This window comes from Erythrolamprus reginae, chromosome 7 (assembly GCF_031021105.1).
Source record: "Erythrolamprus reginae isolate rEryReg1 chromosome 7, rEryReg1.hap1, whole genome shotgun sequence".
Classification (NCBI taxonomy): domain Eukaryota; kingdom Metazoa; phylum Chordata; class Lepidosauria; order Squamata; family Dipsadidae; genus Erythrolamprus; species Erythrolamprus reginae.
The window spans coordinates 12,396,904-12,411,918 of record NC_091956.1 but is presented as its reverse complement, the minus strand read 5'-3'; the positions used below and the strand labels follow the sequence as shown (position 1 = coordinate 12,411,918).

The following is a 15,015-nucleotide window of genomic DNA, read 5'->3' as shown; positions in this document are numbered from 1 at the left end:
TACTGTTGATTTGGTCATAGAAACATAGAAACATAGAAGTCTGACGGCAGAAAAAGACCTCATGGTCCATCTAGTCTGCCCTTATACTATTTTCTGTATTTTATCTTAGGATGGATATATGTTTATCCCAGGCATGTTTAAATTCAGTTACTGTGGATTTATCTACCACATCTGCTGGAAGTTTGTTCCAAGGATCTACTACTCTTTCAGTAAAATAATATTTTCTCATGTCATCTCTTCTGATATCCCCTTCTGCGATGCCGTGTGGTGGTGTTAAGCATCCAAAGATCAGAAAACACAAGATTTTTAATTGAAACAATTCACTTTAATGATAAAACAAATTAGGCTGGCTAAAAAGTGTGGTCTCTTTGTGCTAGGAACATGGGAGATAGCAGCAGGACAAAATATCGTAAATGGGGTAAAATGAACCTCATCTTAAGAAGGGGAGGATCTCTGTTCCAGATAGTTCTCCCCAAAAACAGATTAAATGTGCGTGAACAACTGTGGCGGGTCTGCAGCAGCACATTTCGAGAAAGCAAAGTCCATCTTTTATTTCCTTTTTTTAAAATAGTTTTCCAGGAATGGATAAAAACTGATATCGGAACAAATGTATAAACCTGCAATACAGTAAATCTTCAATATTAAGGCTTGTGCATTTTAGAATATCAAGTCATTTATCCCAAAGTCTACATTGATTTAACAAACATTAACAGAAGCAGCAATGCAAGAACTCGGAGGGTATTGCTCAGCAGTTAAAGATACAGTATTTCCGAGAAAGCTACCGAGGCACAACTTTAACCCCCCCCCAAAACCCACCCCATTTTTGACACCAACTTCAAACCCAGAAGCTTAGAACAAGTTTTGCTAAACTCTTCGAGTGTTAAGTGTCTTGCAAGCGATCGGCTAAAAGCCAAATGCAAAAGTTTGGAAGTGGTTGAGGAATCGCCTGGCCGCAAAAACAATGAAAAATGATATTTCCAATTTGCAAGGTTTTTTTTTAAATCTCCTCGAGACCAAGATAGTGGTGCTAGGAAGAGGCACAGACGTGCCGGTGAGCTTTGGTTTCATTAAGTTAGTCAATTTAATTGGCTTTGGCAAAAGTTTCAAAACTCCAATGCTACCGACCAAAAATGGCGTAAAATACAGTATTTCCCGGATTCATCATCCTGAAAAAAGAATCACAAGACTGAAAGCATGTATTTATCGATACGTATCATCTCAAGGGGGTGGGGATGGGGACTATTTTCTCTTTTTTTGGTAGCGATTTCCCTCATCCAGTTCTTGGTCCAGAAAAAACCAACAATTCTTGGAATGTGTCACTCCTTGATACTAACCTTAAAATGGTTAACATTGTTAAAAACAATGTTAAAGGTGTTGTTCCAAAGGATACCTTTAAACATAGACAGATTCGTGTGCAATTGGCTCAATTTTTTTTCTTTCTGCACAGAAAACAAGAAACTGAAAAGGCATGAAAACCTGGCAACCGTGTTCCTAAAATTGGGTATCTCCTCTCCAAAAAAAGCCACGTTTGTAAATAGCAATGGGTTGTTTTTTTTTAAGTACAGATGGAGCTTGAGGCTAAAAATGCAGATAGGCTGGTGCAATAAATTATGAAGTGGTGAAGAAGCACGGATCAACTACTCTGTTCCTTTCCCAAATGAAACAATACACAGTGGAGCAGATGCTAAATTGTAATTAGATCTGCCTGCCTTCAGTGAAAATAACAGGTGAGAACTGTGACATAATTACAGTATGTTTCCTCTTTACCAACATGCCTTTAACCCACCTCCAAGCCCTTTGTTTTCCAAATGTAGATTAGATTGGGACTGGTCCTATGGAGTGGGTTAAAGTGATGGAGAGACAACTAGGTAGCAGAATAAAAGGCCAGGCATTTTCAATCGTATCTATAAAAATCAGATTATAATTTCTGATATTGTAGGCAACTGAATCTCTCTCCCTCCCCGGTTAAGTCAAAAGTAGTCTTTGGCGTCTGTAAACTTTTATTCCCTCGCCCCACCACTTTTCAAAAGTAAATAAGCAAAAAAAAAAAGTCGAACCGTCTATAAAAAAATAGAATTTTAGGACAAGCTCCTCGTTTCCCTGATGTGAAATTTCACAATTTTAAATAAAAGTGTAAACGGAGTACATTCAATATATAAAACTTTTGAGGTTTTGGCTGTCCAACATAGGGAGGGATGTGGGAGGTGGCAGAGGAAAAAAAAAATTATTTGGAAATCTTTACGTGGTAGAACATCTCGCTTAAATGAAAGGTCTCTTTTTAACTTGTCTTTTTTTTACCAGGAGGAGAAAAAAGGCTTTCGGCTGTGAAAAGTCTGAGTAAATGCATTGCTCAAGTGAACGATCCTTCCTTGGGTTCCACCGTGGCTTCTCTCCACCACCACCCGAGGCATCTGGACCAGTTGAAGAGGGCTTCTGCCATCCTTTAAGGCCTGAGTAAGGTTAAGTATCTGCAAGAAAAAGGAATGAGGCTCAGATAGGAAACGGTGCTTTAGCTTAGCCCGAACGCTGGCAGAAACAAGAGCGATCCTGCTATGCTTTTCAAATAGTGGGGCAGACCCCTCTGGGGGGGCGTGGAGCAATGCTGTGTGTGTGTGTGTGTGAGAGAGAGAGAGAGAGACAGAGAGAGAGACAGACAAACTCTGGGGTACGTGCTTTTTCACAAGTTTCTTACTTAACATAGAAACATAGAAGACTGACGGCAGAAAAAGACCTCATGATCCATCTAGTCTGCCCTTATACTATTTCCTGTCTTTTTATCTTAGGATGGATATATGTTTATCCCAGGCATGTTTAAATTCAGTTACTGTGGATTTACCAACCACGTCTGCTGGAAGTTTGTTCCAAGGATCTACTACTCTTTCAGTAAAATAATATTTTCTCACGTTGCTTTTGATCTTTCCCCCAACTAACTTCAGATTGTGTCCCCTTGTTCTTGTGTTCACTTTCCTATTAAAAACACTTCCCTCCTGGGCCTTATTTAACCCTTGAACATATTTAAATGTTTCCCCCTTTTCCTTCTGTCCTCCAGACTATACAGATTGAGTTCGTTAAGTCTTTCCTGATACCAAAATGTTGGCGCTCAGCCGTGATCGTAAGTTGAGGACTAATTATAATAAATGAAACAAGTTGTGTCCTAAAGTCTAAAAAAAAAGGAAAAAACCCACCTAGATTCTATGCTTCACTCAAAAGCAACTGCTACAATTATACCAGGATCGCCCAGAAGGCAGTGCACATTTGTTTCCTCAGCCTACAGTAATGGTACGAATGCGAAACTTTAGATATACATTATTTGAATTGTCAGGAGTGCGTGTGTAAATTTTGTGTTTCTTCGGACAGATCGCGTAGTTGCAGCAGTGTTACGAAATGGCGTCTGTAAGTGATGTACGTTACAAGCAGCGTGTCGTCATTGAATTTCTCACTGCGGAGAAAGAAACTGTTGGGAACATTCACAAACGTTTGTGTGACAGTTTATGGAGAATCTGCAGTCGACAGAAGTACGGTTAGTCGCTGGGCACAGAGGGGGAGGCCATTACAGTGGAGAAATGGCTTCGTGACCCGAACAAGGAGTGGTACCAACAGGCCTATACGCCCTTGTGTCTTGCTGGAGGAAGGCCATAGAATGGGAAGGAGATTACATGGAAAAATAGGGAGCGTAAAAGAAACATTGTTCTTTCTTGTATGCAAGTTTCATTGGGTTCAATAAATAATTGTTGAAGGGGAAAAAAATGTGGTGAATTACTTTCTGGGCGACCCTCGTAGATGAGGCAAAGATACAAATTTAAAACACATCGTCCGAGAGAAAAATCTCCTTACCTGTCCTCTCATCACAGACATTTGGTTCTCAAATGTAGCTTTGTCGAACCCTTTGTCAGTCTTTATTGGAAGAAAAACAAGTTGATTTTGAGAAACCTTCATAAGTCAAATCATAACCAGACTTAAAATAATAAGAAAGTATACCGAACCATTAAAAAGCTTGTACAAAGTCCAATTAACTTTTCTGTATTTTGACATTTCACTGTACTTACAGCTTAGAACAACAAATACCATATTTTATAGAGTGTAAGACACACATTTTTCCTTCCTAAAAGAGGCTGATAATTTGGGTGCTGTTTTATGCTCTGAATGTAACTCTCTCCCCCCTCCAAGCTCTAACTAGCTGCTAATGATCTTCACAGCTCTTACTTTGCCGGCTCTTTCAATGTTTTTCTCTGCAAATAATGTTTTCCAAGCTCTAAGACTTTGCAGGGTTTTTTTATTTCTCTAACTTGCTCCGAATAAGTTTCTTTCCAGCCCTAACCAGGTGCTGACAGTGTTCCCAGCTCTTATCGGTTTGCAAGCTTGTTACTTTCTGTGAAGAATATTTTCCAAGCCCTAAGTTTTTGCAGGGTTCTTTTCATTGCTCTACTTGCTCCAAATGTTTCTTTCTTGGTGCTAATGATGTTCCCAGCTCTTACTGGCTTGCAAGCTCTTTCATTTTTACTCTCTCTGAATAAAGCTTTTTTTAAAGTCCTAACCAGGGGATAAAATGTGCTGAAGCTGACCAGACTAAGGACGCTAGCCAGATGAACACCTGGTAAGCAGATTCTTCTCCCTATTTTCCTTCCCAAAACCTAAGGTGTGTCTTATACTCCGGTGCATCTTATACTCCGAAAAATGCGGTATGTCATAGAACAGCTATGCATGGGCATTGTTCTGCCCATCGCCGTGCTACAGTTTTGCCCAAAGTCACTTCTGAAATTTTACCTTAAAAAGTTCATAAAGATCTTCACAGAGGTCCTGTACGAAATTCATGTCGGAAATACGAGGAAGTATCAAATCTATGGTCTCTTGAGAAAAGGGGACTTTTGCTTGTGGAAGCCAAGCCCAGTGGAATGGATCTGAGAGACACATAATAAACAGGTTGAAGATTCAACTTTTCAGGTGTAAAGCTCAATCAATTGACTTTAGGACAGAGGTCTTCAAACGAAGTTGTATTCTTCCCAACTTAAATAAAAGAACAGATTGTCGTTTACACGAGACAAGTTAACATTACCCAATGGGGCACTTGACCAAATATATGCATAAAATGCATAATGATCGATTAAGCATCATTGATAATCAGGTATAACAAATCTGAAGCTACTTTGAGAGCTAGATAATCCCTGGTGTTGCAATACAAAATCTTGTTCATCATTTCTGTTCACATGAAGTCAACATGAAGTTGAAAGAAAAGCATGAAGGACTGCCTTTGTTTGCTAGGTGGATATTATTTATTATTTTGTGTATTGGATTTTAATCCCATGTTTATTACTTTATAAGTAATTCAAGGTGGCAAACACGTATAATAGTCCTTCCTTCTCCTCCTTTTCCTAACAGAATGCAGAATGTAGTTGTGAGAGCAATCATGGGCTTTCCCAAATATACCCATGTTACACCAACACTCCGCAGTCTGCATTGGTTGCCGATCAGTTTCCGGACACAATTCAAAGTGTTGGTTATGACCCATAAAGCCCTTCATGGCATCGGACCAGAATATCTCCGGGACCGCCTTCTGCCGCACGAATCCCAGCGACCGATTAGGTCCCACAGAGTTGGCCTTCTCCGGGTCCCGTCAACTAAACAATGTCGGTTGGCGGGCCCCAGGGGAAGAGCCTTCTCTGTGGCAGCCACGACTCTCTGGAACCAGCTGCCCCCAGAGATTAGAACTGCCCCTACCCTCCTTGCCTTTCGTAAACTTCTCAAAACCCACCTTTGTCGTCAGGCATGGAGGAATTGAAACATCTCCCCCGGGCCTATATGATTTATGTATGGTATGTTTGTAGGTATGTCTGCTTAAAAATGGGTTTTTTTTAACTATTTTAAATTTTAAATTGTATATTATTAGATTTGTTATGAATTGTTTTATTGTGTTGTGAGCCGCCCCGAGTCCATGGAAAGGGGCGGCATACAAATCTAATAAATAATAATAATAATAATAACAACCCAGTGAGGTGGACTCTGGGCAAGACAGAATGACTCAAAGTCACCAAGCTGGCTTTCTTGCCTAATGCGGGATTAGAACTCACCATTTCCTGGTTTGAGGCCAGCAATAACTTCTATAGATGTAATAAAATCTGCCAATAACAATACTTTCAATCTCATGCATTCTTATCTAAAAGAATCCAAAAACTCACATGCTCTCCACTCATCAGGATGCTTGAAAGGAAAAGCCAGACCATTATCAATGGCTGCAATTTTAATAATAGGTTCCTTTTCATTAATCCATTGGATCTCCTATAGGAAAACAATTAATAAACAAAATCAGAAGTAATCAAGGTACAGATATTGGACAGAGAAACGAAAAGTAACATTTGAACAGTATATTAAGCCTGCACAATATATGCCATGCAATTGTTTTCCATTTATAGTTCGGCGATAATCTAGCAAAGGGATCTCCAAACTGGGCCACTTTAAGAGTTGTGGACTTTAACTCCCAGAATTCTGAGAATTGAAGCCCACTTTAGCCAAGGGCAAGAGCCTTGGCTAGATGCCCAATTTAGAAGATTAAAAAAAAGACAAGAATACTTGTATGGGAAAAGGAAGTAGTCTGTAGTTTGTAACTTTAGGGAATTGTTGACCACTCCTCATAGGTATTTAAGGGTGGCAGATGGGTAATTCATGGCACCGGACCAGGGTATCTACGAGACCGCCTTCTGCCGCATAAATCCCAGCGACCGGTTAGATCCCACAGAGTGGGCCTTCTCCGGGTCCCATCAACAAAACAATGTCGTTTGGCGGGGCGCAGGGGAAAAGCCTTCTCTGTGGCGGCCCCGGCCCTCTGGAATCAACTCCCCCCGGAGATTAGAATTGCCCCCACCCTCCTTGCCTTTCGTAAGCTCCTTAAAACCCATCTCTGCCGTCAGGCATGGGGGAACTGAGATATTCTTTCCCCCTAGGCCGTTACAATTTATGCATGTTATGTTTGTTTGTAGGAATGTTTGGTTTTACAATAAGGGTTTTTTAGTTGTTTTAGTATTGGATTTATATGATGTTTTTTATTACTGTTGTTAGCCGCCCCGAGTCTACGGAGAGGGGTGGCATACAAATCCAATAAATAAATAAATAATACATAAATTCGGGGTGGAGTTTTAATGTTTTGCAATGGAGTCAGATGATATTTGAGGTTTTAGCCATGTTACGTTTGCCAACTGTTATTTTCCTGCTAAAATCCTTGGAGTAAAAGTGCCCTGTCTGCGGAGCTGGGAAGCTGTAAAAGTAAGTCTGTAGACTCTTTAACTCATGAAGGAATTCGCAACTAGCTTTGATCTTTGGAAGCAGCCTAACCGCGGAACTGTTATCTCTTAATTACTCTCACTGAGAAGCTGCCAAGACGAACTCACAGGCATGAATTTTGCTTGTATAAATGAGGCTTTTTATATAAAAAGATTGATTTGAAATATCAGTGCGTGGATTCCTTCTCTGTTTTCAATCAGCGTAGGGCTGGGATAGAACAATACTCGGGTGGCAATCAAATACAGCCACGGCTATTTCCCTTTATGCACTATTTTTTTCTTTTGTACAAGCATGTGCAGTCTATCTCGCTTTCGGTCATGACCAAATCGGGTTGCAACCAAAAGTCACAGAACGGATTATGGTCACGACCAGAGATTCCACTGTCTATAAAATTGATTATTTTTATAACAACACAAGATGAGAAAAAATTATTTATAAAATCTATAATTGGATACATAACTGAACACAAATAGCATCAATTACTGGTCATTCTGTATCGATCCACAGCTGACATTGGAACATCATCTTTCGGCTGTGGCGAGGAGGGCGTTTGCCCAGGTTCGCATGGTGCACCAGTTGTGGCCCTATTTGGACAGGGAGTCATTGCTCACAGTCACTCACGCCCTCATCACCTCGAGGTTCAATTACTGCAACGCTCTCTACATGGGGCTACCTCTGAAAAGTGTTCGGAAACTTCAGATCGTGCAGAACGCAGCCGCAAGAGCCGTCGTGGGGCTTCCAAGATTCGCCCACGTTTCTTCAACACTCCGTGGCTTGCATTGGCTGCCAATTCAAAGTGTTGGGCATGACCTTTAAAGCCCTACATGGCATTGGACCAGATTACCTCCGGAACCGCCTGCTACCGCACGAATCCCAGCGACCGATAAGGTCCCACAGAGTTGGCCTTCTCCAGGTCCCGTCGACTAAACTGTCGTTTGGTGGGGCCCAGGGGAAGAGCCTTCTCTGTGGCAGCCCCGTCCCTCTGGAACCAACTCCCCCCCGGAGATTAGAATTGCCCCCACCCTCCTTGCCTTTCGTAAGCTCCTTAAAACCCACCTCTGCCGTCAGGCATGGGGGAATTGAGATACCCTTTCCCCCTAGGCCTTTACAATTTTATGCATGGTATGCCTGTATGTCTGTTTGGTTTTTATTATAATGGGTTTTTAATTGTTTTTAGTATTGGATTATTATTATATGGTGTCTTATTATTGCTGTTAGCCGCCCTGAGTCTCCGGAGAGGGGTGGCATACAAATCCAATAAATAAATAAATAAACATGAGATGAGAAAAAATTCTTTATAAAATCTATAATTGGATACATAACTGAACACAAATAGCATCGATTACTGGTCATTCTGTATCCCCGTGATGGAAGCAGAAGAGCCCTTGACCTACCTTGTCGGAAAGATCAGTCCCATCGCTCTGTTTTTCATACTTGACTAGCCAGTTATCGTTGCCTCGATCTTCAAAGAAATTAAGGAGAATCACAATTAAAAGAAATGTAGAGGGTTCTGCCACGGCTGTGATGGCAAACCCTTTTGGCACCGAGGGCCCACACCGAAAAGCGTGAGCATGTAATCAAGGGTTTGGAATGTGCAGAAATGACCAGAATGACTCCGGAACCATAAGAAAAAGACAAATCTGAATTTTATAAAGCACGGGAAAGATGGTATAATTGGCTCAAACAGAATAAATACTTAAAAGCGTAAAAGGCACCAAAAGCCAAACACTCCCTCCCTCCATACGAAAAGGGACAAAATTAAAACATAATCAAATGAAATGAAAAAAACCAGACCAATGCACCAGATATCGATAGAAGATAAAACCCCGAAGATAACTACTACTGTAATCTGTATTCTCTTTATAACTATAGAAAAGGGATACCATAGGCGTATTTGTTGAATATACAAAAACAAATAAAACTAATCTACAAATCCACATACCAGATGTAAATATTTAACGTTAGGGCACTCAATTACGAGAGTCAACTATATGGTACAAAGAAAGATAATTACGGAATGAAATAAGAGTAAACTTATTTACTTAAGAGTTAAATAAGGTCCAGGAGGGAAGTGTTTTTAATAGGAAAGTGAACACAAGAACAAGGGGACACAATCTGAAGTGAGTTGGGGGAAAGATCAAAAGCAACATGAGAAAATATTATTTTACTGAAAGAGTAGTAGATCCTTGGAACAAACTTCCAGCAGACGTGGTTGGTAAATCCACAGTAACTGAATTTAAACATGCCTGGGATAAACATAGATCCATCCTTAGATAAAAATACAGGAAATAGTATAAGGGCAGACTAGATGGATCATGAGGTCTTTTTCTGCCGTCAGTCTTCTATGTTTCTAAACTATAAATGTAAATAAAAATAACCAACGGCGATTGTGTACATACGAAAAACATTACTCTGTTTGAATGTATGTTTTATTTGTTTTACATGTTTACATGTTTGTTTGTCCATGTTTGTTTTTTCTTTCTCTTTTTTTTCTTTTAATGTATATACCCAATAAAGATTATTTTATAAAAGGAAAAAAAAATGCAAGGGCTCTGTCATAGCTATGAAATACAGTAGAGCTGTGATGGCGACCTCTGTGTGAGAGAGAGAGAGGGGGGGAGAGAAGAAGAGAGGGGGCAGAGAAGGAGTGAGAAAAGGAGAAAGAAAGGGAGAGATAAAGAAAGAGGAAAGAGAGAGAGAGAGAGGAGAGAGAAATAAAGAGGAAGAGGAGAGAGAGGAAAGAATGGGGGAGAGAAAGAGGTAAAGAGAAGAGAGAGAAAGAGAAAGAAAGAAAGAAAGAAAGAAAGAGGGGGGAGAGAGAGAGAGGGAGGAAGAAAGGCAGAGAGGAGGAAGAAAGAAAGAGAAAGAAAGGCAGATAGAAGAGAAAGAGAAAAGAGAGAGGAGAGAGAAACAAAGATGAAGAGGAGAGGAAAGAGGGAGAGAGAAAGAGAAAGAAAGGAAGAGAGAGGAAGAGAGAGAGGCGAGAGAAAGAAAGGAAAGAGGCAAGAGAAAGAAAGAGGCAGAGAGAGAGGAGGGAGAGGGAAAGAGAAAGGAAGAGAGAGAAAAAGAGAAAGAGAGAGGAGAAAGAGAAAAAAAGGAGAGAGGGAGAGAACAGGAAGAGAGAGAGGGGGAGAAGGAAATCAGTCCCAGCTCCCTTTTTTCTGTGCCGCAGTAGCTTTGGCCATGAAATGAACTGTTGTATACTGAGGATTACCTATGTTAATCTACCATGGTCCATCCGAGGTGGATCAAATGAGGACCCAGATTGTTGGGGACAAGAGGTTGATTCTGTCAACCGCTTAGAGAAGGCTGTCAAAGCACTAGGAAGCGGGATATAAGTCCAAATGCTATTGCTGTTGCTATAGCTAAGTTCACCATCACGGATAGACAATGGTACCTCTACTTACGAACTTAATTCATTCCGTGATCAGGCTCTTAAGTTGAAAAATTTGTAAGAAGAAGCAATTTTTCCCATAGGAATCAATGTAAAAGCAAATAATGTGTGTGATTGGGGAAACCACAGGGAGGTGGAGGCCCTGTTTCCTCCCAGAAGATTCCTAGAGAGGCCCCACGGAGGCTTCTCCCTGCCCTTTCTGGCCCTGTTTCCTCCCAGGAGATTCCGAGAGAGGCCCCACAGAGGCTTCTCCCTGACTTTTCCGTCCCTGCTTCCTCCCAGGAGATTCCTAGAGAGGCCCCACAGAGGCTTCTCCCTGCCTTTTCTGGTTACAGTTTCGGAGGCTTGGGTTTGTAAGTGGAAAATGGCAAAAAAATCTTGAACACCCGGTTCTTACCTAGAAAAGATCGTAAGTAGAAACATTTGTAGGTAGAGGTACCATTGTACACTGCTCAAAAAAAATAAAGGAAACACTTAAATGACACAATATAACTCCAAGTAAATCAAACTTCTGTGAAATCAAACTGTCCACTTAGGAAGCAACACTGAGTGACAATCAATTTCACATGTTGTCAGCACATTCAACTTTGTATAGAACAAAGTACTGTATTCAATGAGAATATTTCATTCATTCAGATCTAGGATGTGTCCTTTGAGTATTCCCTTTATTTTATTTTTTTGAACAGTGTATTCCATTTTAGGATGAAAGAACTTGGGTGTTTTCTACGCCATTTTTCTCTGCTTGGAATGGAGAAGAATTCAAAGGTAACAGATAAAAAGAATAATTTAAAAAACGAAATCCCTATTACATACCAGTATTTCTGATAACATAATCAAGCACCACCAACTTCTCAAACTGTGACTGTAATTGTTTCCTTGTGTTCTCGGGCAAGGGGTCCGTTTCAAATTTCCTGAGCCAATAGTCGGCCTCCTTGTAACCTTCCACGAAAAGCTGAAAGGAGCCAACCTGCCATTTCAAATATAAAAGCCTGCGTTTTATGAAATGGATCCGAACGCATAAAGCTAAATAAAGATATGAAAGCAAACGCCCTTCCTAAGTCAAGCCGTGAGCTTCATCAGGAGATGTAAAAATAATATTTATTGGCAAAGAAGATTCCACTGAGAATTATCCAATGACATTGGGCTTGAGAATGCCTTTCAAAAGGTACAGTATTTTTAATCTGAACCTGCGCCGTGGGTAGAGTGCAGTACTGCAGGCGACTTAAGCTGACTACTAGATCTGCAGATCAGCGGTTCAAATCTCACCACCAGCTCAAGGTTGACTCAGCCATCCATCCTTCCGAGGTGGGTAAAATTAGGACACGGATTGTGGGGGCAATATGCTGGCTCTGTTAAAAAAGTGCTATTGCTAACATGCTGTAAGCTGCCCTGAGTCTAAGGAGAAGGGCGGCATAAAAATCAATCAATCAATCAACCAATCAACCAAACAACAAACAGTTAACATCAGACTTAAAGTCTCTAGAGATTGAAAACCTGGTTGTTCCAAAGGTGCTTTTTTAGGAGGCAACTGGACTTTCTGGGTTGTTGGTTTTTTTGAAGATGTTTCGCATCTCATCCAAAAAGCTTCTTCGCCTCCGACAGGCGAAATTAAACAAAGAGAACTAAGAGATTTTAAAGAAATAAAAACTGCAGCATTGGAAAGCGCTCAAACTGTAGTGGTATTGGGTTGGAAAGAGTCTATAAAATGGACACCACAGAACTGGTACTGGTACATGGTGGATCGCATTCATTTTGAAATCGTGGAAATAAGATTAAACAACTTTGATGAAAATAAACTGGAGAAGCTGATGGCACGATGGAATAAGGTGAAAGGTTATATGTTGAGTAGAATCTGTGCCGCAAATGTGAAAAATAAACTCCAATCACTCTTTCAATAATAACAAATGCAAAGTAGAGCCAAGGAAATATATATATATATATATATATATATATATATATATATATATATATATATATATATATATATATATATATATATATATGTTAAATGTTTATAGCTGGAATTTAAAATTAATTTTAAATTCCAGCTATAAACATTTAACACATACAAAATATAGTTTGTCGGCTATAGATATATTACTGCCTTGCAGTGGCCCTGGGCTGGGCCTATAGGCAAAAAAAGAGGAGCTGTGACGTTCCTTGGAAATATACCAGGGTCATCCGACATAAGAAAAAACATATATATATATATATATATATATATATATATATATATATATATATAAAAAAAAACTAGTAAATATTTGAACCCCCCACAATTGGTGGTGGTGGTGATGGTTATTGTCAGTCAGGTGTTGGGCACACACACTGTGCACTGTTTTATGTTTGTTTTATGTAACCATACCTATAAAATCAATAAAAATATATTTAAAAAAAAAGACAGAATGGTGAGGAATGGAAGGATTTATAATATAGGAATGGAAGGGGATAACTATCTATCAATCTATTCATCTATCTATCTATCTACCTACCTACCTACCTACCTATCATCTATATCCTAACTATCCATCCATCCATCCATCCATCCATCCATCCATCCATCCATCCATCCATCTAAGAAAGCCAAATACCACTCATGCATCATCAAGAAATCTCCAGAACTGTAAAGCCTACAAACTTGAAACTTAGCACATATATTCCTCTTGGCTTCTAGGTGCTCACTAAGAAAGGGTTTTTCGAAATGACCATCAGATCATTAGGATGATCTGATAACACACTCTGATGCTAAAGTGTCAAGCCGAAACCATTGTTTCAGTTAAACTTTGGCCTGCCACAAATAGAGTAGTATCGTGAGAATTGGGAGGGGTGGTTGCATGAGGGGGAACAAATTTATTTATTTATTTATTTATTTATTTATTTATTATTTGGATTTGTATGCCGCCCCTCTCCGAAAACTCGGGGCGGCTCACAACAAGTGAAAAGACAATCCAATACATAATCCAATTAATTAAAATATTATAAATTTAAGAAAAACCCCTATACTAACATACACACACACACACAAGCATACCATATATAAATTCAACGTGCCCAGGGGAAGATGTTTAGTTTCCCCATGCCTGACGGCAAAGGTGGGTTTTGAGGAGCTTACGGAAGGCAGGAAGAGTAGGGGCAGTTCTGATCTCCGGGGGGAGTTGGTTCCAGAGAGTCGGTGCCGCCACAGAGAAGGCTCTCCCCCTGGGGCCCGCCAACCGACATTGTTTAGTTGACGGGACCCGGAGGAGGCCCACTCTGTGGGACCTAATCGGTCGCTGGGATTCGTGCGACAGAAGGCGGTCTCGGAGAAATTCCTTTCTTGAAGCTCCAAGGTCATCTTCTGTCCAGCAGCAGCGGAAGTAGGAGGAGGTTCGTGGATGTGCAGATGCCGGACTGGTCCACACGATGAACGTTGGTGTGGGGATGATGGATGAACCTTAACCTGGATGGGCAACTGTAGGATCGTCAGTACTGGGATGACTAGTGTGCCAACATGGCTCTGTTAATAATTTGGAACTTGGGAGAAATCCTAAGACTGGACTCTGGACTTTATTTCTCAGATGTTAATTGGAATCCTGACACTATTCCCTAACTCCCTGATATAAGGAGTTAGACATTGTACTCCCCACTACCCACCTGAAAAGAATGGAATGGAAAAGAACTCTCTTCCAACTGCCAGTTCCTTTATAGTTGTTGTGGTTAGCTCTGGCCCAGCTCCTGCCCCAAGGACTGTGGATGTGGGGGAGACATCCACATGCTGCAGGCCTGTTTTGCTCCCGGTGGAATCTGCTGATGAAGGCTCCTCTGACCAAGAAGACATGAGTGACAGGGAGGAGAGTGGGGCAGACAGCTCAGAAGGAGATCAATTATCTAGCTCCTCCTTGGATTCAGAACAAGAGTTAATGATACAGCCACGCATGCGGAGAGCGATGCATAGGCAACAACAACTGAGAGATTATTATCAAAGAAAATGAGGCCACCTGTGGTTGGGTGGGGCTGTGGTAATTAGTGAGGCTGCTATAAAGAGCAGCCTGTGGGTTTGGCCATTGTGGAGGATTATCTGACCGTTGTGTTTCCTGACTGCTTTACTGACTTTGACCTTTTGTGTGCTGATTTTTCCTCGCTTTGAAACTAAACCAGAGCAAAGTGTGTTTCACTTGGTGAAAGAAGGACTGTGAATTGCCTCACAGCTGCAAGCTAAGTATCACAGAACTGATAAGGGACTTGTACAAATTACCAGTTTGTTTGGAGACGAGTGTTCTTTGCTATACCAAAAGAGGGCTTAGTTTAAGTGAATTTTCCTTATAAAGAACACTGTTTTGAATTTTCAAACGTGTGTGTGTCTGACATTT

At 40.7% G+C, this 15,015-nt stretch overlaps 1 protein-coding gene across 1 annotated transcript in view; it reads right to left on the bottom strand.

Moving 5' to 3' along the window:
• Positions 1-303: 303 nt before the first annotated feature.
• The window catches only part of PI4K2B (phosphatidylinositol 4-kinase type 2 beta), a 28,416-nt gene continuing 13,704 nt past the window's right edge, over positions 304-15,015 (bottom strand). Inside the window, exons 5-10 of the mRNA XM_070756961.1 lie at positions 11,480-11,633; positions 8,667-8,734; positions 6,174-6,273; positions 4,765-4,898; positions 3,835-3,894; positions 304-2,468 (exon numbers count right to left, since the gene is read on the bottom strand). Coding sequence (XP_070613062.1) covers positions 2,295-2,468; positions 3,835-3,894; positions 4,765-4,898; positions 6,174-6,273; positions 8,667-8,734; positions 11,480-11,633 — 690 coding nt within the window. The 3' untranslated portion in view covers positions 304-2,294. The remainder of the gene's footprint in view (positions 2,469-3,834; positions 3,895-4,764; positions 4,899-6,173; positions 6,274-8,666; positions 8,735-11,479; positions 11,634-15,015) is intronic.